This window comes from Silene latifolia, chromosome 8 (genome assembly GCF_048544455.1).
Source record: "Silene latifolia isolate original U9 population chromosome 8, ASM4854445v1, whole genome shotgun sequence".
Lineage (NCBI taxonomy): Eukaryota > Viridiplantae > Streptophyta > Magnoliopsida > Caryophyllales > Caryophyllaceae > Silene > Silene latifolia.
The window spans coordinates 86085428-86101594 of NC_133533.1; the positions used below are offsets into that span (position 1 = coordinate 86085428).

Below are 16167 nucleotides of genomic sequence, written 5' to 3' on the forward strand. Positions count from 1 at the left end.
AAAAGGTTCTCATCCAACTCCCAGCCTCACTTTTGTCTTTCATTAGAAACACCCAAACTCCCCGACTGTGATCATCGACTATGGTCAAAAAATAATGTGCCCGGGTCAAACTAGCTACTCGATACGGCCCCCATATATCACAATGAATCAATCCAAACAATATATCACACCGTTTGTCATTTATTTTGAAAGAACTACGGGTCTGTTTTGCTCTACAGCAAGAATCACAAACAACATCTGAATTCCAATGCAAATTGCTCCCAACTAAAGAAGAAAATCGAGATAAAATACTCTTTGACGGATGCCCCAATCTTTTGTGCCACAACTGACCTTCCTTCGTAACCTTTGTTGAGTGCACGACTTCTGTCTCTCTTATCTTATAATAGTACACCCCTTGTCGATGCTCACCTCGTGCAATCATCATCTTCGTAGTCGAGTTCTGCATTTCACAATAGTCCGAATAAAATGTTATTACACAATTATTTTCACTTATTAATTGTTGGACGGAAATGAGATGACAAGTAAGATTTGGCACATATAAGACATCCTTCAAAACAAAATTATCATTAAGCCTGACTTCTCCATGTAGTTGTGCTTCGACTTGTCTTCCATCTGGTAGACTCACCATCGAAACATCATCTATCCAACTATTCTTTAACAAGGCTCGGTTTCCCGTCATATGATGGGAAGCCCCACTATCAATTATCCATTCAATATCTATAGTGAGTTTCATACCTTGCAATTTATTAACATTACTGTTAACGGTCGCGCTCAACAAAACGCGTAACCTCTCTATTTCATCACTGGTGAATAGAAAATTCTGTTGCGATATTGCGTTCGCCTGATGCTGCTCACGGCTTCTGTCTCTTCCTCCATCACATTCTGATGAATGTAAATACAATGGTGAATTTGCTAGGATAGTCTTTGGACCTCCCATTGAATCTCTTAATTTGTTTCCATCACCTGCCATGGTGATAGTTTGTTTTGATTGTTTTTTTTTTTTTTGGTTTAATCGTAACCTTGCTCTGATACCATGTTAAATTCAACAACGGGCCTGGGCCGCACCCGAACGGAGGAGAAAGAGTCCACAACTTAGGCCCAAGAGGGTTCCACTCTAAAACCAATTGGCAATAGAGGGAGTTGCCTTATAAAGTGGTAATTCTTCTCCTCTTTTATCAATGTGGGACAACCCTCACATGTGGGAACTTTGGGTTTCTTCACACTCCCCCGCACATGTGAGGCCCACTTTTCACACAGACTGGACAAATTCATTCAACTGAGCAACTTTGCTCGTCCAGCTGCAAACATGACCCAGTATTAACTCAGACCGGACAAATTCAACTGAGCAATTTTGGCTCGTCCGACTGCAAACTTTGGCCCATGAAACCCAGGTCTTTAGCCATGGGCTCTGATACCATGTGAAATATGAGAAACTGGAAAAAGTGAATGAAGGTGATTTCTCATTAATTCAACACCATCATACAATGCACAATTATATACACCTACGATCTTCCCACTAAATAGGAAACAATATTTAAACTACTTATAATATGGTAACTAAATAACAACCTATCTCTAAAAGGTACAAAAGAGATATGATACATATCAATTAGCTGTCATACCAAATCACACGATATTATGGATATCAATTATCCATATTCTAACAACAACATTTGTCTAGAATACTGTTACTTGTATTTGACAGTCCGATCCATAAAGAAAGGCACGGCTATTGTCGTTTTAAACAAGAATTTTTGTAGATCTTAATACTTAAAAGAGAGCCAAATATTTCCCAAAAGGCCAATACTGAGAGAGTACTCGTAATATTTAACATAGATGAGTTACGACAATTTCGTCTCTGGTTTCACATGGAGCAAGGGTATTAGTGTTGTTAAGTGGTAGAATGAGTGAAATCTTGTAATGCTGTTGCCTTCTCCTTTGGCAACAATGCTACTATAGAAACTACAAATGCACTCTGCCACAACCCAACAATAGATTATGTCATACAATGCCATTGCTTTTAATTTTATTGATGAAAACAAAACAAAAATAAAGGAAATTGTGCTCTGAATATTACTACCTTTACCCCGTCCATGGACATCATGTGATGCAGAAGCACTTTCAAATCCTCGCGGGTGTGAATGTTTTTTAGTTTGTCACTAATTGTACAAAAAATAACAAAAGATACATCCAGGAACACCTGAAGAAGTAAGGAATTATCAAAAGAAAATAATTTGAAGCTTCTTTCAGATGGCAACCAATTAAAATAACGCAAATTCTTGTTTTAGACGGGCCATTTTCATATGAAATAGTAAGAAGCGGATTTGAGACTATTTTATGGTGAAATGTAATCATAATGATCCAGCAACAGTTTCCAGCTTATATTGGTTTTTCTTCCAAAAGGGGTATCAAAACTCCGTCTTATTGTTTCAAACGAAAAATGGTCTATTTAAAGGAGAGCACAATTTTTGGATTTGGGAAAAGAACACGAATATGCAAAGGCAGAACCTCTGAATCAGAGGGAAAATATAAGAAGAGTAGCATACCTTGGTACAACGGATAGAGTTGGACCTGTTGGCTTCAATGTTGGGTGCAGACATCATTTCTTCAGAACGAAGCTTCTCAAAGGAAACTCTCACATCAGAAGACATCTTCAATGACACAAACGAACCTCTAGTTAAGGAAAACAAGGTACAGCGGCCAGGGACGTAGCCAGAAAATAATAGTAATCGGGGCCAATTTCGTTATTTACGATTAATAACTTAATAAGATATACAAATGTGTTTTTAAGAGCGTTTAATAGATCTGTTCTTCATGCCAATTTGATAGCTACAATCATATCCCATATAATCATATGATGAAAAAATTTAGAAAATTAGATACGATGAGTTTTGTATGTACTATGGAGCAATCACAAATAACATCATACCTGCAGTGGTACAATAGCATCATACAACCAAGTTATATCTTATCCAGCTTATGTGTATTTTTTTTAGCTTTCTTAAAGTTAATTTTTTTTATGTTTAAGTGAGTGAGTTCATAAATTTTATGGTATAGCTCTACTTCTTAAAAACAAAACTCGAAAACTTTATTATATAGCTCGGGTTCTAGAGCATACAACTGGATACAACTGGTTGTAGGATCTATTAACTGTGGAGCAATACACGTATTTGTATGTACTACTATTTTTTCATGCAAATCGAGGAATTTTGATCCAAGCACTTGGCTTTAGATTATTTTAGAATAAAGAAAGATTTTAAGCAATTGAGACAAATTACGAAAATTGTAGAAGAAGACAAAAAGCCAAATCTATCTATATCTATATACAAATATAATACAAGAATCACTATACATGTAACTTGACACGTGTCAACTCCTCAGCAAATGTTTTCCCGCCCACCTACAAAGCCATAAAAAGTAAAAATACAATTTTCTACTGCCGTCATCAGTCGTCAATCGTCATTGTACTTCCCTTTCCTGTTTTCTCACATCTTGCTCCATTTTCAATCAAAATTAAAATTATTGCATCATAATATACTCTATTAGACTAAACAACGAATTTTTCTATTGAATTGAAAACTCCTATCTTAATTTCTCACATATCCTTATAAAATTCTAGATAGTTCTCTCACGTATCTTGATCTATGCTTTTTTGTCTAATCTAAAGAAGATAACAGGATGTACATGTGAAGAAAATCAGAAATTACTTCCTTGATTGAGATAGTGGAAGTCTATAGATCTTCTTATGCTATCTATTTATATTTTTCTGCTATTTTTTACGTTTAAAAATAGATTTAAGTTTGTTTATTGTTTAGATTTATGGCTTGCGGGATGAATATTGTTTGGATATGTATTTATGGGATGAATATTGTTTAGATTTATGGAATTCCGGATGAATATTGTTTCGATATGAGTATTGTTTGATGGAATGCAAGTCAATTTTGAAGTCATCTTTATCTTGCGATTCCTTCGTCTTGGGTTTGGTTCGATCTTGGAATGCAGTTGTTTGTTTTAGTTTTTATTGGTTCATCCCGAATCCGTATGTTGAAATTTTTCCAGAATCATTTTGTTTTTTTTTTCTCTTAATTTTTGATTGGTCATAAAATTCTATTAATGATATTATTTACATTGCCTTTTAATTTTTTTAGAGGTGTTTTTTAAAATTAGAACTAATATTTTTAAGATGCAAACATATTATGAGTCCATGGAAAATGTTGACAATAAGTGTTGGAGACTAAGGAAGAAATTCGGTTAGAAAGTTAGTTACAAGTTGTTATGAACATAACTAACTCCAAGTTAGTTATGATTACCATAGTTAGTTAGAACCACCTAGTCCTATGGTTAGATCAGTAGGTCGGTTTATCTCAGCTATATAAGTAAGATCATATGTACAATTGTATGACACAATACTGAATTCATTCAATATACAAGATTTCGTTTCTCAAGTTCATTCTCTCTGCTTCTCTCTATACTTACACAAATCATTGTATCACGTTTGTTATCATCAATCATGATGCAATTCCGTTACCAACATGGTATCAGAGCAAGGTCATTAGTTTGATCTTGTTTCTGCATATCTCAGTTTTCTTTTAGCGTATACTCATATCTTCATCTTCATCCTTCTTTTTCTTCTTTCAAATCTTTTCTTTCATCTTCAAGATCATTTCTCTTTTTCTTCAACCAAATTCATAATTCTACAAAAATAATCATGCCAGAAGTTTCTGAAGTTAGCACTACTGTTGGTCCAGAAGACCCTCACTTCATACACCATTCTGATATTCCTGGAATTAAGCTGGTAGGCACTGTCTTTGATGGAACTGGCTATGGAGGTTGGAAACGAGCCATGTTGATTGCTCTCTCAGCTAAAAAAAAACTTGGTTTCATTGATGGTAGTCTGCCTCAACCTGCAGCAACTGCATCTACAGCAAAATCTTGGCAACGCTGCAATGATATTGTGTTTTCCTGGATATTGAACTCTTGTTCTCCAGAAATTGGCAAATCGATTCTTTACAGCAACTCTGCAGAGATTGCTTGGTGTGAATTGGAAGATAGGTTTGGTCAAAGCAATGGTGCTCAGTTATATGGTACACAGAAAAAGTTAACTGATTTTTCTCAGGGCAACGATAGCATCTCAACCTATTTCACCAAGTTGAAATCAATTTGGGATGAACTAGATGGTATGGGTATGAACCCTCCCTGTTCCTGCAATTGTCAGTGTGGTGCAAAGATCAAGCAGAAGAAATTTCAAGAAGATCAAAGAATTGTTCAATTCTTGATGGGTCTAAATGACTCGTTTGCAGTTGTTAGGGGTACCATCTTAATGCAAAATCCTCTTCCTAAACTGTCATCCATTTACAATAATCTTCTTCAAGAAGAAGGTCAAAGAGAAATACATAATGTTGTCAATTTTCAGGCTGATTCCGCTGCTCTTTATGCTGGTAATTCTAAGGGTCCTTATAAGGGCAACTATAATGGTTACAATAATTCTGGTTTTAACAATGGAAATATTGGTTATCATAACAATGGGTATAATCAGAAGAATCAATTTTACAAGAATCAAGCTTCTGGTTCTAATCAACAAGGGAATTTTAATGGTAGACGAGGAAATTTTCAACAGCAATCTCAACCAAACTTTCAACACCAGAATGCTCAACATCAACAACAATTCTCTAGTAAAGGAAAAGGGCAAAACATAGATGACAATGTTGTTCCTGCAGTTCCCATTCCTTTCTACAACTACTGCAAGAAGCATGGTCATAAGATTGAAGTTTGTAGGCATCTTCAGAATAGAAATAGGAGGTTTGCAGGCAACGTCTTTAATGAACAGGAAGGACCTATACCATCTGAAGGCTTTGTTCAGGCTCCTAACCCTGGTTCAAATCAAGTTCCAAACACTGCACCAGGCTCTTCTTCTAGAGGTTTTCCTTTTGCATCTGGTTCATCTGCAAATTTTGCTGGTTTTAATTCTTCTGACGATTATAATGGACCAGCTTCTTCTGCCAATTTTGCAGGTAACTCTCATTCATCTTCTTATGTTTTTCCACAGTGTTTATCAAACCCTTTTCTTAATTACTGGATCCTTGACACGGGTGCCAGTGACCACATGTGTTCTAACAAGGCATTATTTTCTGAGTTTAAGTCATTACAACGACCTTATTCTATTTCCTTACCAAATGGTAACATAGTATGCATAGATACCATTGGTTCAGTGCCTGTTACTGCTGAGTTGTGTTTGCATGATGTTTTGTATGTACCTTGCTTCAAATATAACCTGTTGTCTATTAGTAAACTTAATAAACAATTCAACTCAGTAGTCATCTTTACCCCATCCCTTTGCTATATGCAGGATTGTTCCAAGAGGCACTTGGTCCTTGGTAGGAATTGTAATGATCTATATCTTCTTCAACACAATAAATTTGCTGTTCCTGCTGATTCTCTCAATAAAAGCAGTTCTAATAATGCTCTCACTACTGAAAATTGTAATATTTGGCATACTAGATTGGGTCACTTACCACTTTACAAACTTAAGAAATTGTGTAATGTTTCTTCAATAAATGAAACTTCTCTTTTATCTTGTTCTATCTGTGCAAAGGCCAGACAACACAGGCTATCTTTTTCTCATAGTAATTCTGTTTCTTTGCAAGCTTTTGACCTAATTCATATTGATTTATGGGGCCCTTATCATACTGCCACTTACAATGGATACAAATACTTTCTTACCATTGTTGATGACTTCACACGATGTACTTGGACTCATTTACTTACTTGCAAAGGGAATGCTTTTGTTTTTATCAAATCTTTCATTCAAATGGTTGATACACAATTTGGTAGGAAAGTAAAGTGCATCATGTCTGATAATGCTTTCGAATTAGGGACAAGTAACATTACATCTCAGTTTCTCACTGATCATGGCATCTTGCATCAGACATCTTGCATTCATACTCCCCAGCAGAATGGAGTTGTTGAAAGAAAACATAAACACTTGTTAGAAACTGCTAGAGCTTTAGGTTTTCAATCTAATTTACCAACAAAATACTGGGGAGAGTGCGTTTTAACTGCTACTTATATCATTAATAGGTTACCTTCTAAAGTACTAGATAGCTTGTCACCTTATCAAATTCTATTTGGAAAAGAGCCTGATCTTAGTCATATGCGTTCATTTGGTTGTCTAGTATATGCTTCTTCTCCCAAGCCTGGTAGGGATAAATTTTCCCCTAGGGTTGTTGCTTGTGTGTTCCTTGGCTACCCTTTTGGTAAGAAAGCATACAAATTATTGAATTTGGACAATCACTCCATCATGTATTCAAGAGATGTGGTTTTTCATGAGCATGTATTTCCTTATATTAAAGATGATGTGCACTCTTTTATTCCTGTTTCTTTATCTGATTGCCCTGAACCTACCGTACCTGTTGCTACTAATGCACCACATACATCACAAACATCAGAAGCTGTGCATACTTCTACTATTCATACATCTATTCCACATGATACTCCATCTAGCATACCTAATACCACTTCACAAGCAAGTACACATGTTAGACAGTCCACTAGACAATCCAGGCCACCCTCATATCTACAACACTATGTCTGTCAAACACAACACAAGACCTGTAATGCTGCAATTTCTGACATTTGTGACCATACCCTTACATCTTTGTGTATTCAAGACTTTTCTATGCCAAATTCCATGTGTATGTCTGTCATTGTTGAGCCCAATTCCACTATTAGAAATATTCTTCCTATACAAGAGCCTAAGAATTATGAGGAGGCATCTGTTTATCCTGAATGGCAAGAAGCCATCACTGCTGAATTTAATGCATTAGAGGCAAACAACACATGGTCAGTAGTTCCTTTACCACCTGGAAAGAAGTCTATATCTTGTAAATGGGTTTTTAAAGTCAAGCACAAATCTGATGGCACGATTGAGAGATACAAAGCAAGGCTCGTTGTGAAGGGTTTTACCCAAAAGGAAGGCATTGATTATACAGAAACTTTTTCGCCTGTTGTAAAAATGACCACAATCAGGTCTTTAATTGCTGTTGCTGTCAAAAAGAAATGGAAGATGAATCAATTGGATGTGAATAACGCATTTCTTCATGGAGATTTACATGAAGAGGTGTATATGAAGGTTCCACCAGGACTTACAGTACCAGGCAAAAACATTGTATGCAAGTTGGAGAAGTCTCTGTATGGCTTGAAACAAGCCTCTAGGCAATGGAATGCCAAGCTTTGCCAGTCTTTAAAATCCAGAGGCTATACACAATCGTTGAATGATTATTACTTATTTTCCAAGCACAACAATGGCAAAGTAGTCTATATAGCTATCTATGTAGATGATATCTTACTGGTTGGTGATGATGACAATGAAATGGCCACTCTAAAGACATTTCTAGACAGCACGTTCAAGATAAAGGACTTGGGACAACTGAGTTATTTCCTGGGGTTAGAATTTCATCATTTAAAAGATGGCATAGCAATAACACAGGCCAAATTTACAAAGGAACTACTACAAGAGTTTGATTGCATCAATGTGAGAACAGTCTCATGTCCATTAGATCCAACAATCAGGCATAACAATACAACTGGCAATCTTATTAATGACCCAGCTGCTTACAGAAAATTAGTAGGCAAGCTTAATTATCTAACCAACACTCGTCCAGACATAGCCTTTGCAGTACAACTATTAAGCCAGTTTATGGCCTTTCCTAGAGAACAACACTGGTCTTCAAAGAATACACGTGCTCAAATACATTGCAGGAGATGTCTCAAAAGGAATTCTCCTCAATAATAAAGAAGATTTTACCCTTCAGGGCTTCTGTGATGCAGATTGGGCATCTTGTCCTGATACAAGGAAGTTAGTAAGTGGATTCTTGGTCTTTTTAGGAGGATCTTTAATTTCCTGGAAGTCTAAGAAACAGCAGACCCTTTCCCTTTCGTCTGCTGAGGCTGAGTACAGGTCCTTACGTCGCATAAACAGAACTTGCCTGGTTAAGCCGTCTTCTTCTTTGAATTATCCGTTCCCAACATTACGCCTATACCTATCAAGTGTGATAGTCAATCCGCAATACACATCGCGTAAATCCTGTTTTTCACGAAAGAACCAAGCACATAGACTTGGACTGTCATTTTATTCGAGAAAAGTTGCAACAAGGTTTAATAACTTTATCCTACATGCCTACCCATCAGCAGCCAGCTGACTTATTCACCAAAGCATTGTCTGGACCAAGACATCAGTTTCTACAGGCCAAGTTGGGGATGTTCACCACACCCTCCAACTTGAGGGGGGGTGTTGGAGACTAAGGAAGAAATTCGGTTAGAAAGTTAGTTACAAGTTGTTATGAACATAACTAACTCCAAGTTAGTTATGATTACCATAGTTAGTTAGAACCACCTAGTCCTATGGTTAGATCAGTAGGTCGGTTTATCTCAGCTATATAAGTAAGATCATATGTACAATTGTATGACACAATACTGAATTCATTCAATATACAAGATTTCGTTTCTCAAGTTCATTCTCTCTGCTTCTCTCTATACTTACACAAATCATTGTATCACGTTTGTTATCATCAATCATGATGCAATTCTGTTACCAACAATAAGTGATATCATAAGATGGTTTACCGTTTCCATGGATTAGTGATTAGTGATTACTGATTAGTGATGTACATGTATTTGTGCTGAATATACAACTTTTTATTGCTCTCAAAAGGGTTCTGATGCTTGTATTTATTTTGAATTATGAGTGAAGTTGGTAACAAAATGTTTATATGATACTATTTCCCGTCCCAATCATTTATTTGTCTTTAATTAAATAGAAATTTTTATTATAGACAGGAGATATCTGTTTATTGTTATAAACGGACCAAATATTCACCCACTCTAAGCGTAAGACAAGCAACAAATTGCATGGTGGGGCCGAAAAATGTCTCCCTTTAAGTATATTTGACTCGCCTTTCACTTTAGACGGATATATTCGTCTATAATGAGACTAATTGTTGATTAAAATAATCTCACAATGAACAAAAAAGCAAACAAATGAGACAAGGGTGAAATTTGTGTAGTCTCAGTTCAAACGTAGTTTGTCATTATGGCTGATCATGGTTATCGTGTTTGTGTTCGTACTGCTTCAAAATTCGGTTGTGATGTAATAATCCCAATCTCGATGGACCCTTGGCTAGAACAAACTCATAATCTTTCTGATTTTTTTTTTGTTTTTTGAAGGATTTTCTGATTTATTTATTAACTATGCATGCTTCTTCTCATTTTCCTATAAAATAAATATTGTCGTATCTTAAGCTTCTCTTCTTTGGTATGCAGGTAACATACAAGTTTCATCTAGACTTTTGGTCTATGATTTAACAGTCATCCTCAGCCGTATTCCTTTCATATGTTTGATTATTTGTAATTGGAAGGACGCATCACCATTAAGTGCGCAAACAAACGGGAAACACCTTTATTCAAGCTGTCCCGACTGAAAATTTTCAGTCCAATTGATCAGAATAAGATTGAGTTTAGCGACGCGGTTACCCGCTGGCAAATCCAAATCAATCCTCTTACATTGATCAACAAAGTTACTTCCTGTTCGAGCAGATTCATTTTAATGTTCTTGATGAAAAGGTTAGCTGCTTTCATTAACTTTGTGGATAATTAGATTGCGCGAGGCTGGTATCTTGGCTATCCACTTGCTTATTCTCGGCTTCTTACTAATTGCCGACGCATCTTTTAATTTTACAGTTCTTGCTGATTTGCACAACAGAGTTTTGTATATCAACTTATATCTGATCTGGATATTTTTTTTCTTGATATGGAGTAATCGAGTATGAACATATATGGTTTATAATTCCAACTTTTTTTGTTCTATTCAAGTTGGTCTTCTTTTGGGGAAGGTTACTTGTGCTATCATTCAAAACCAATTTGCATGAGGAATAGCTATATGGGTATTCACAAACCATTAATCCACATATATGTATATGTACATTATCTTGATACGAAGTAATTATCTAACAATGATAATGAAAAACTGAGATTTATACCAATTGAGAATAAAGGATTAATTAGTCACGAAAGTATGCAACTGGCTATAAAAGTTACGAGTAATTTGTAATTTATTTATTTGGGTGCAAATTGGAGTGTTTACGGTCTTATAACAGTGAGTAACCCCTCATTACGGGTGCTCTAACCAAAGTTTGCTTCTTTTAAAAATAGGATTGAATCTCGCACCTCTAAGTCAAGGGATGGGGTAAGCAACTATCACAATCTAATCCAATTGATTTCAAATTTATAATTATCATTAATTCAGCATGTTAGAACACATGTTATGTAATAAATCTGAGAAGAGTAAACGTGTCTTCATATGGCCGGGAGTGATGTACAAATTACAATAATAATAGTGTAATCATTTAAATATTTTAGTTATTATAGTTATTAAAGAAAATCATTTGCTTTTCACAATTAAAGCAATATTATATTACATAAGTATTATGAATTTACTTTGCATTTGTCCGCTACAGTTTGGGTCATTTGAGTACTTGGTTTCCATTCTCATGAGGTTGATTTAATAACAAGAGGTTTTGGGTCATTTGACTATTTGAGTACTTGGTTTCCATTCTCATGAGGTTGATTTAATAACAAGAGGTTGTACATAAAATTAATACAGTCTTTTCACTATCTATTATTTATATCTACTATTTTGCACGGGTTCTAAACTAGTTCATAAATAAATAAAAACAAAAAAAAGTCCGGTAAACTGAGTTGAACACAGGTCTTTTGTCACCAATTGCCATTTAGTTTCATTCAGCATATTAACCAACCTAGGCACCCTATTTTGTTGCAATTATAAAATACGTTATAGGAGTAGTACCTATTGTTGAAGACTCTACCCGGACCATGGACCACCCTGGCGCAGCGGTAGCTACGCCACTGACAGCGGCAATCAAAGTCCTCTAAACAACAAACAAACATGAGCTCAGGCATAAAAATTAAAACTCACAGTTAATCGGCTAGAAATCCAACGATCAGCACTGTCGAGCAGGAGTGGCACAACTTCTAGAGAGGAAAATAATATATATTCCGAGTAAATTAGATAAACGTGAAGTGTATTATTGATTGAATGAAATTTGAATTCTTACCATCGAGTACGATGTTGGTTCTCTTCTCTACATCAGACTCATATGTTCTCTTGGCATCCAACTCATCAATCTTTTGACCGAGCTGCCCATCTTCATCAAGCACCAACACCTGCATCGACAATAATAATAATAATAATAATAATAATAACAACCATAGCAGCATGTACATTAACGCTTTAGGAGAAGGGAGATAACAAAATTACCGTTAGAGAAAGAATCCGTTGATTGATGACTTCATCAAGGAGCTTAAATACCGGGTTATCGGGATTGACTGAAAATCGAGAGGACAAGGAAGACGAGCAAGGGACGTTGCGAAGATGAGATTTGGATTTGGAATTACCGAAACTCAGTGATTTGGGGATCTGGAATTTTGTAGGGATTTCAAATGATTTGTGATTCTTGTTATTGTTCAGAAAACAACATGAAAAAGCTTGTAATTTGCAGCTAACAGCATACGCTGCTGCCATTTTATTTTTCTTAGTAGTCTACTAGGGTTTTCAAACTCCTCTAATAACATTATTTATTATAAAAATTAAATACTACGAAAACAAAATGGCAGCAGCATATCCAGTGAGTTACAAGTTGCAAACATTTTCCTGTAATTGTCTTCTGAATAATAATAAGAATCATAAATCATATAAGATCCCTACCAAATCAGTGAGCTTCGGTAATTTCCAACCTGAATCTCATCTTTGCAACTTCCCTTGCTCTTCATCCTCCTCCTCCTCCTCTCGATTTTCAGTCAACGCTTTAGATTTGAAGGATGTGTATGCATCCGTTAATGAATTAATCAACAACTACTCCACGTACGCAGAGGTTTTGTCTGTAACGGTATATTTCGTTTCCTTTACTTATTTCCTGAATAATTTCTCCTCAAAACCCGAATTTCATCGTATGTGCTATTTTTTCATGGTCGTTTAATTTTATGTAGATTTTACTTCTCGATGAAGATGGAAAGCACAAACAAAAGTTGGATAAGTTGGTTGGAAATAAAATTGATGAAATTGATGCAAAGAAGGAATCTGAAATCACATTGAAGGGTAAGAATTAGATAATGCAAACTCTACTTCAACTTATTTCTAATTAAAGCACTTGACGTCTTCACTCAGAATCTAAATTTGTTTTCGATCCCTCTGTAGAGGTCGTGCCACTCTTGCTCGAGAATGCCAGTGTTTGGATGAACAGCCGCCTCATGGTGAGCTAATTTATTGCATTGTTGTAACAAATCCCCGTTGGTTTAGGAGTCCATCTTTCTGTCGTGACAGAGGCTTACTTGTTGTACTACTACATTGATCCGTGTAGGTGTCTTTGAATTTGAAAGAGGCATTTCTGAAACTGTTCAAGTCGGAGCAAGTGATGACTGATAAAATTACGCCTCAGAATGATGAGCAAGAGGCATTGGTTGCTGCCAACCCGTTTAATGCTACCCGTTGCACTGAGGTACTCACATCGTTATATGATCCCTACATTCAAAGTCTCAGTGTCTTGGTATTCTGTAGATTGTCTGCTTTATACGGAGTAATAGATTCCATATATGCTTCTTGTCTATCTACTTATGTTTGTCAGATTTCTAGGCTTTCTTCAACCATATCAATCAGCAAACTTATTTAGATTTAGGGAAGAATAAGAGTTAGCTCAAGTGGTAAGAGCTCTCTTATCCCAACTATGAAAAAAAAAATGACTACTTTACGGTAAATAGTGACGACTTTGAAAAAAATGTTCATTTTTTAGTCACAACTCATTACGTTCACTTTCTCCACTGATATGATATTGCGCCGTAATAGTGTTTCTCTCCAAACCCTGTCAATTAATAGTCTTTTTTGTTTTTGTATCTTCAGGTGTACATGGATATATGTATTAAAGATGTACTGGATAACAAATTCAAAGAAATATACACCCGAGATGATCTTATAGGCCTACTGCATCACCTAACGTCCACCGAGGCCGTAAAGGGTAATAATAGTCTGACCAGTACTTGTCTTTTTTCTTTCTTGTAAACAAAACGCGTTTTGTGTGATGATTTTTTCGACTTGTTACAGAGCGCATCTACGCTATGCCTACCTGTATTGGTTTCGAGGGAGAAGGGCAAAGAGTTGGAAATATTCTCTCATGCTACCACTTGAACCTAGACCTCACAAGTTTGATGAATAATAACTAGAAGCAACAACTCCGTATACTCCGAAATCCAAATGTGTTCGAAATGTTTGACATTGATGTTTTAATCATCAGGCTAACAATATTTTTTGTTGAGAAAAATCTATCATCTTGCATCTTGAGCATATTAGTCCTGTCACTACTCTGCCCCGTCTTACTGAATGCGGGCTTTTTGGATAACTGTTACCCAAGTATTTGGCATTTGTTTTGTATGGGAACAACTCCATAAACATGCTTTAAATGATTACTCCTCGTTGTTTCTGTATGTAGTTTATTCTAGTTAGTGTTTTCTGCTTGCAAACACCACTTTCTGTATTTTAGTTAATTACTTGGCGGCTACAAAGTGACGGATCTATTGCCAATGGATGAACCAAAATAACGCGAAGAACGTAAATGGGTGTAAAAGATAACGAAATAAGAAATGAACACAAGAGATTGGCCGGTGAACTCGGGTGAAGTGGAAAACCCAACGTGTACATATTGAATTAGTTTAATGATAATTTGAAATCATGTTATTATACAAATTACATATATGGAGTAATGTTTTATTGATACGGATGTTTCACTTTTTTCAAATCAAAAATTTAATTAGCTATATTATTATAATAAGTTAGATATTTCATTAATATTGACCATTTTATCCGCTCTTCCCCACACAAAAAAAATGTTAAAACTTGAAAAACTAACATGAAGAATTAACACTACACTATATGTAACTAGTGTAGATCCCGTGCAAATGCGCGGTAAATATAGGACTTTTAATTTTTAGTGTATTAGTTATAGATTTTAGATTTATATCTCGCGAATTTTTATAAAAAATAACTAATATTAAAATTAATCAAAAGAATTGAATAATTCCATGAATTGTGTTTTTTATGAAAATATTTTAACTACATCAAAGTTTTTAAAAAAATCTTTTTTCGTCACGAAGTTAATAATAGGAGATACATTTTTTATGTATGGATTATTTTAAATGGAAAACTAGTTTAATAAATGAAAATCTAATTTGTTTCCATATATAAGTTTGAGCACTTTGGAGGAAAAACTTTAGAAAAGTTGTATTCTCTTAGTATATAGGAAGATTTATACTTTTAAAATTTGCACCTCATTAATATTTATCAGTTCACTCCATTGTATTTTGATATGAAACAAAAAAAATTGAAATGAAAAACTAATAAAAAAATTTATTTAAGTTGTGAATTTTTTTTAGTGAATGTTTTTTAGTCACGAAGCTAATAGTAAGCATGTGTCAAGTTATTCTCTACTGTAATAATTATTGCATTACTGAAAAATTTAGCAACTTATACTTTATAATTTAATATCAATTTTATTTTATTTTAATGAAAAAATCATAATTATGAATTTATTTTAAAAATTAGAGCAACTTATACTTTATAATTTAATATTAATTTTATTTTATTTTAATGAAAAAATCATAATTATGAATTTATTTAAAAAATTAGAGTTTATTTATAAGAATATATTCATTGAAAAGATAATAATGTAATGAAAGAAAATTTTATTTATTACCTTATTTGGCTAGATGCTTTTTGGAGGGAAAACTAAGAGAATTTTTATTCTCTTAGTAGTAGGGGGATTCTATACTCCCTCCGTCCCGGTCAACTGTTGTCCCTTAATTTTGGCACAAAGACAAAGGAAAGAGTAAGGGGCCAATTATTAAATGACAAGTGGACCAAATTTAGTATGTAGAATCAAATTACTCATCAAATGTAATCCTAAAATAGAAAGGAAAATAATTGACTGAGACACCCCAAAATGAAATAAGATAACAAATGACCGCAACGAAGGGAGTAATTTGTTAAACCACCAAATATTATATGTAATTAATATCTGTATGTTATTGTTGATTTGTTGTAAGTGAGGT

At 34.9% G+C, this 16167-nt stretch overlaps 2 protein-coding genes across 2 annotated transcripts; one reads left to right on the plus strand and one right to left on the minus strand.

The window, feature by feature from the left end:
* Positions 1–1683: 1683 nt before the first annotated feature.
* On the minus strand, positions 1684–12669 carry LOC141594447 (uncharacterized). The gene is made up of 6 exons (XM_074414473.1): positions 12332–12669; positions 12129–12237; positions 11990–12045; positions 2547–2651; positions 2081–2200; positions 1684–1975 (listed from the first exon to the last, which is right to left on the minus strand). Exons 1-6 carry the CDS (start codon positions 12593–12595, stop codon positions 1892–1894), a joined length of 738 nt encoding a protein of 245 aa, XP_074270574.1. The 5' UTR covers positions 12596–12669; the 3' UTR covers positions 1684–1891.
* LOC141594446 (uncharacterized) lies at positions 12604–14542 on the plus strand. The gene is made up of 6 exons (XM_074414471.1): positions 12604–12959; positions 13060–13168; positions 13268–13323; positions 13431–13568; positions 13967–14081; positions 14168–14542. The coding sequence occupies exons 1-6, from the start codon at positions 12681–12683 to the stop codon at positions 14284–14286; spliced, it is 816 nt and encodes a 271-aa protein (XP_074270572.1). The 5' UTR covers positions 12604–12680; the 3' UTR covers positions 14287–14542.
* The last annotated feature ends 1625 nt before the right edge of the window (positions 14543–16167 follow it).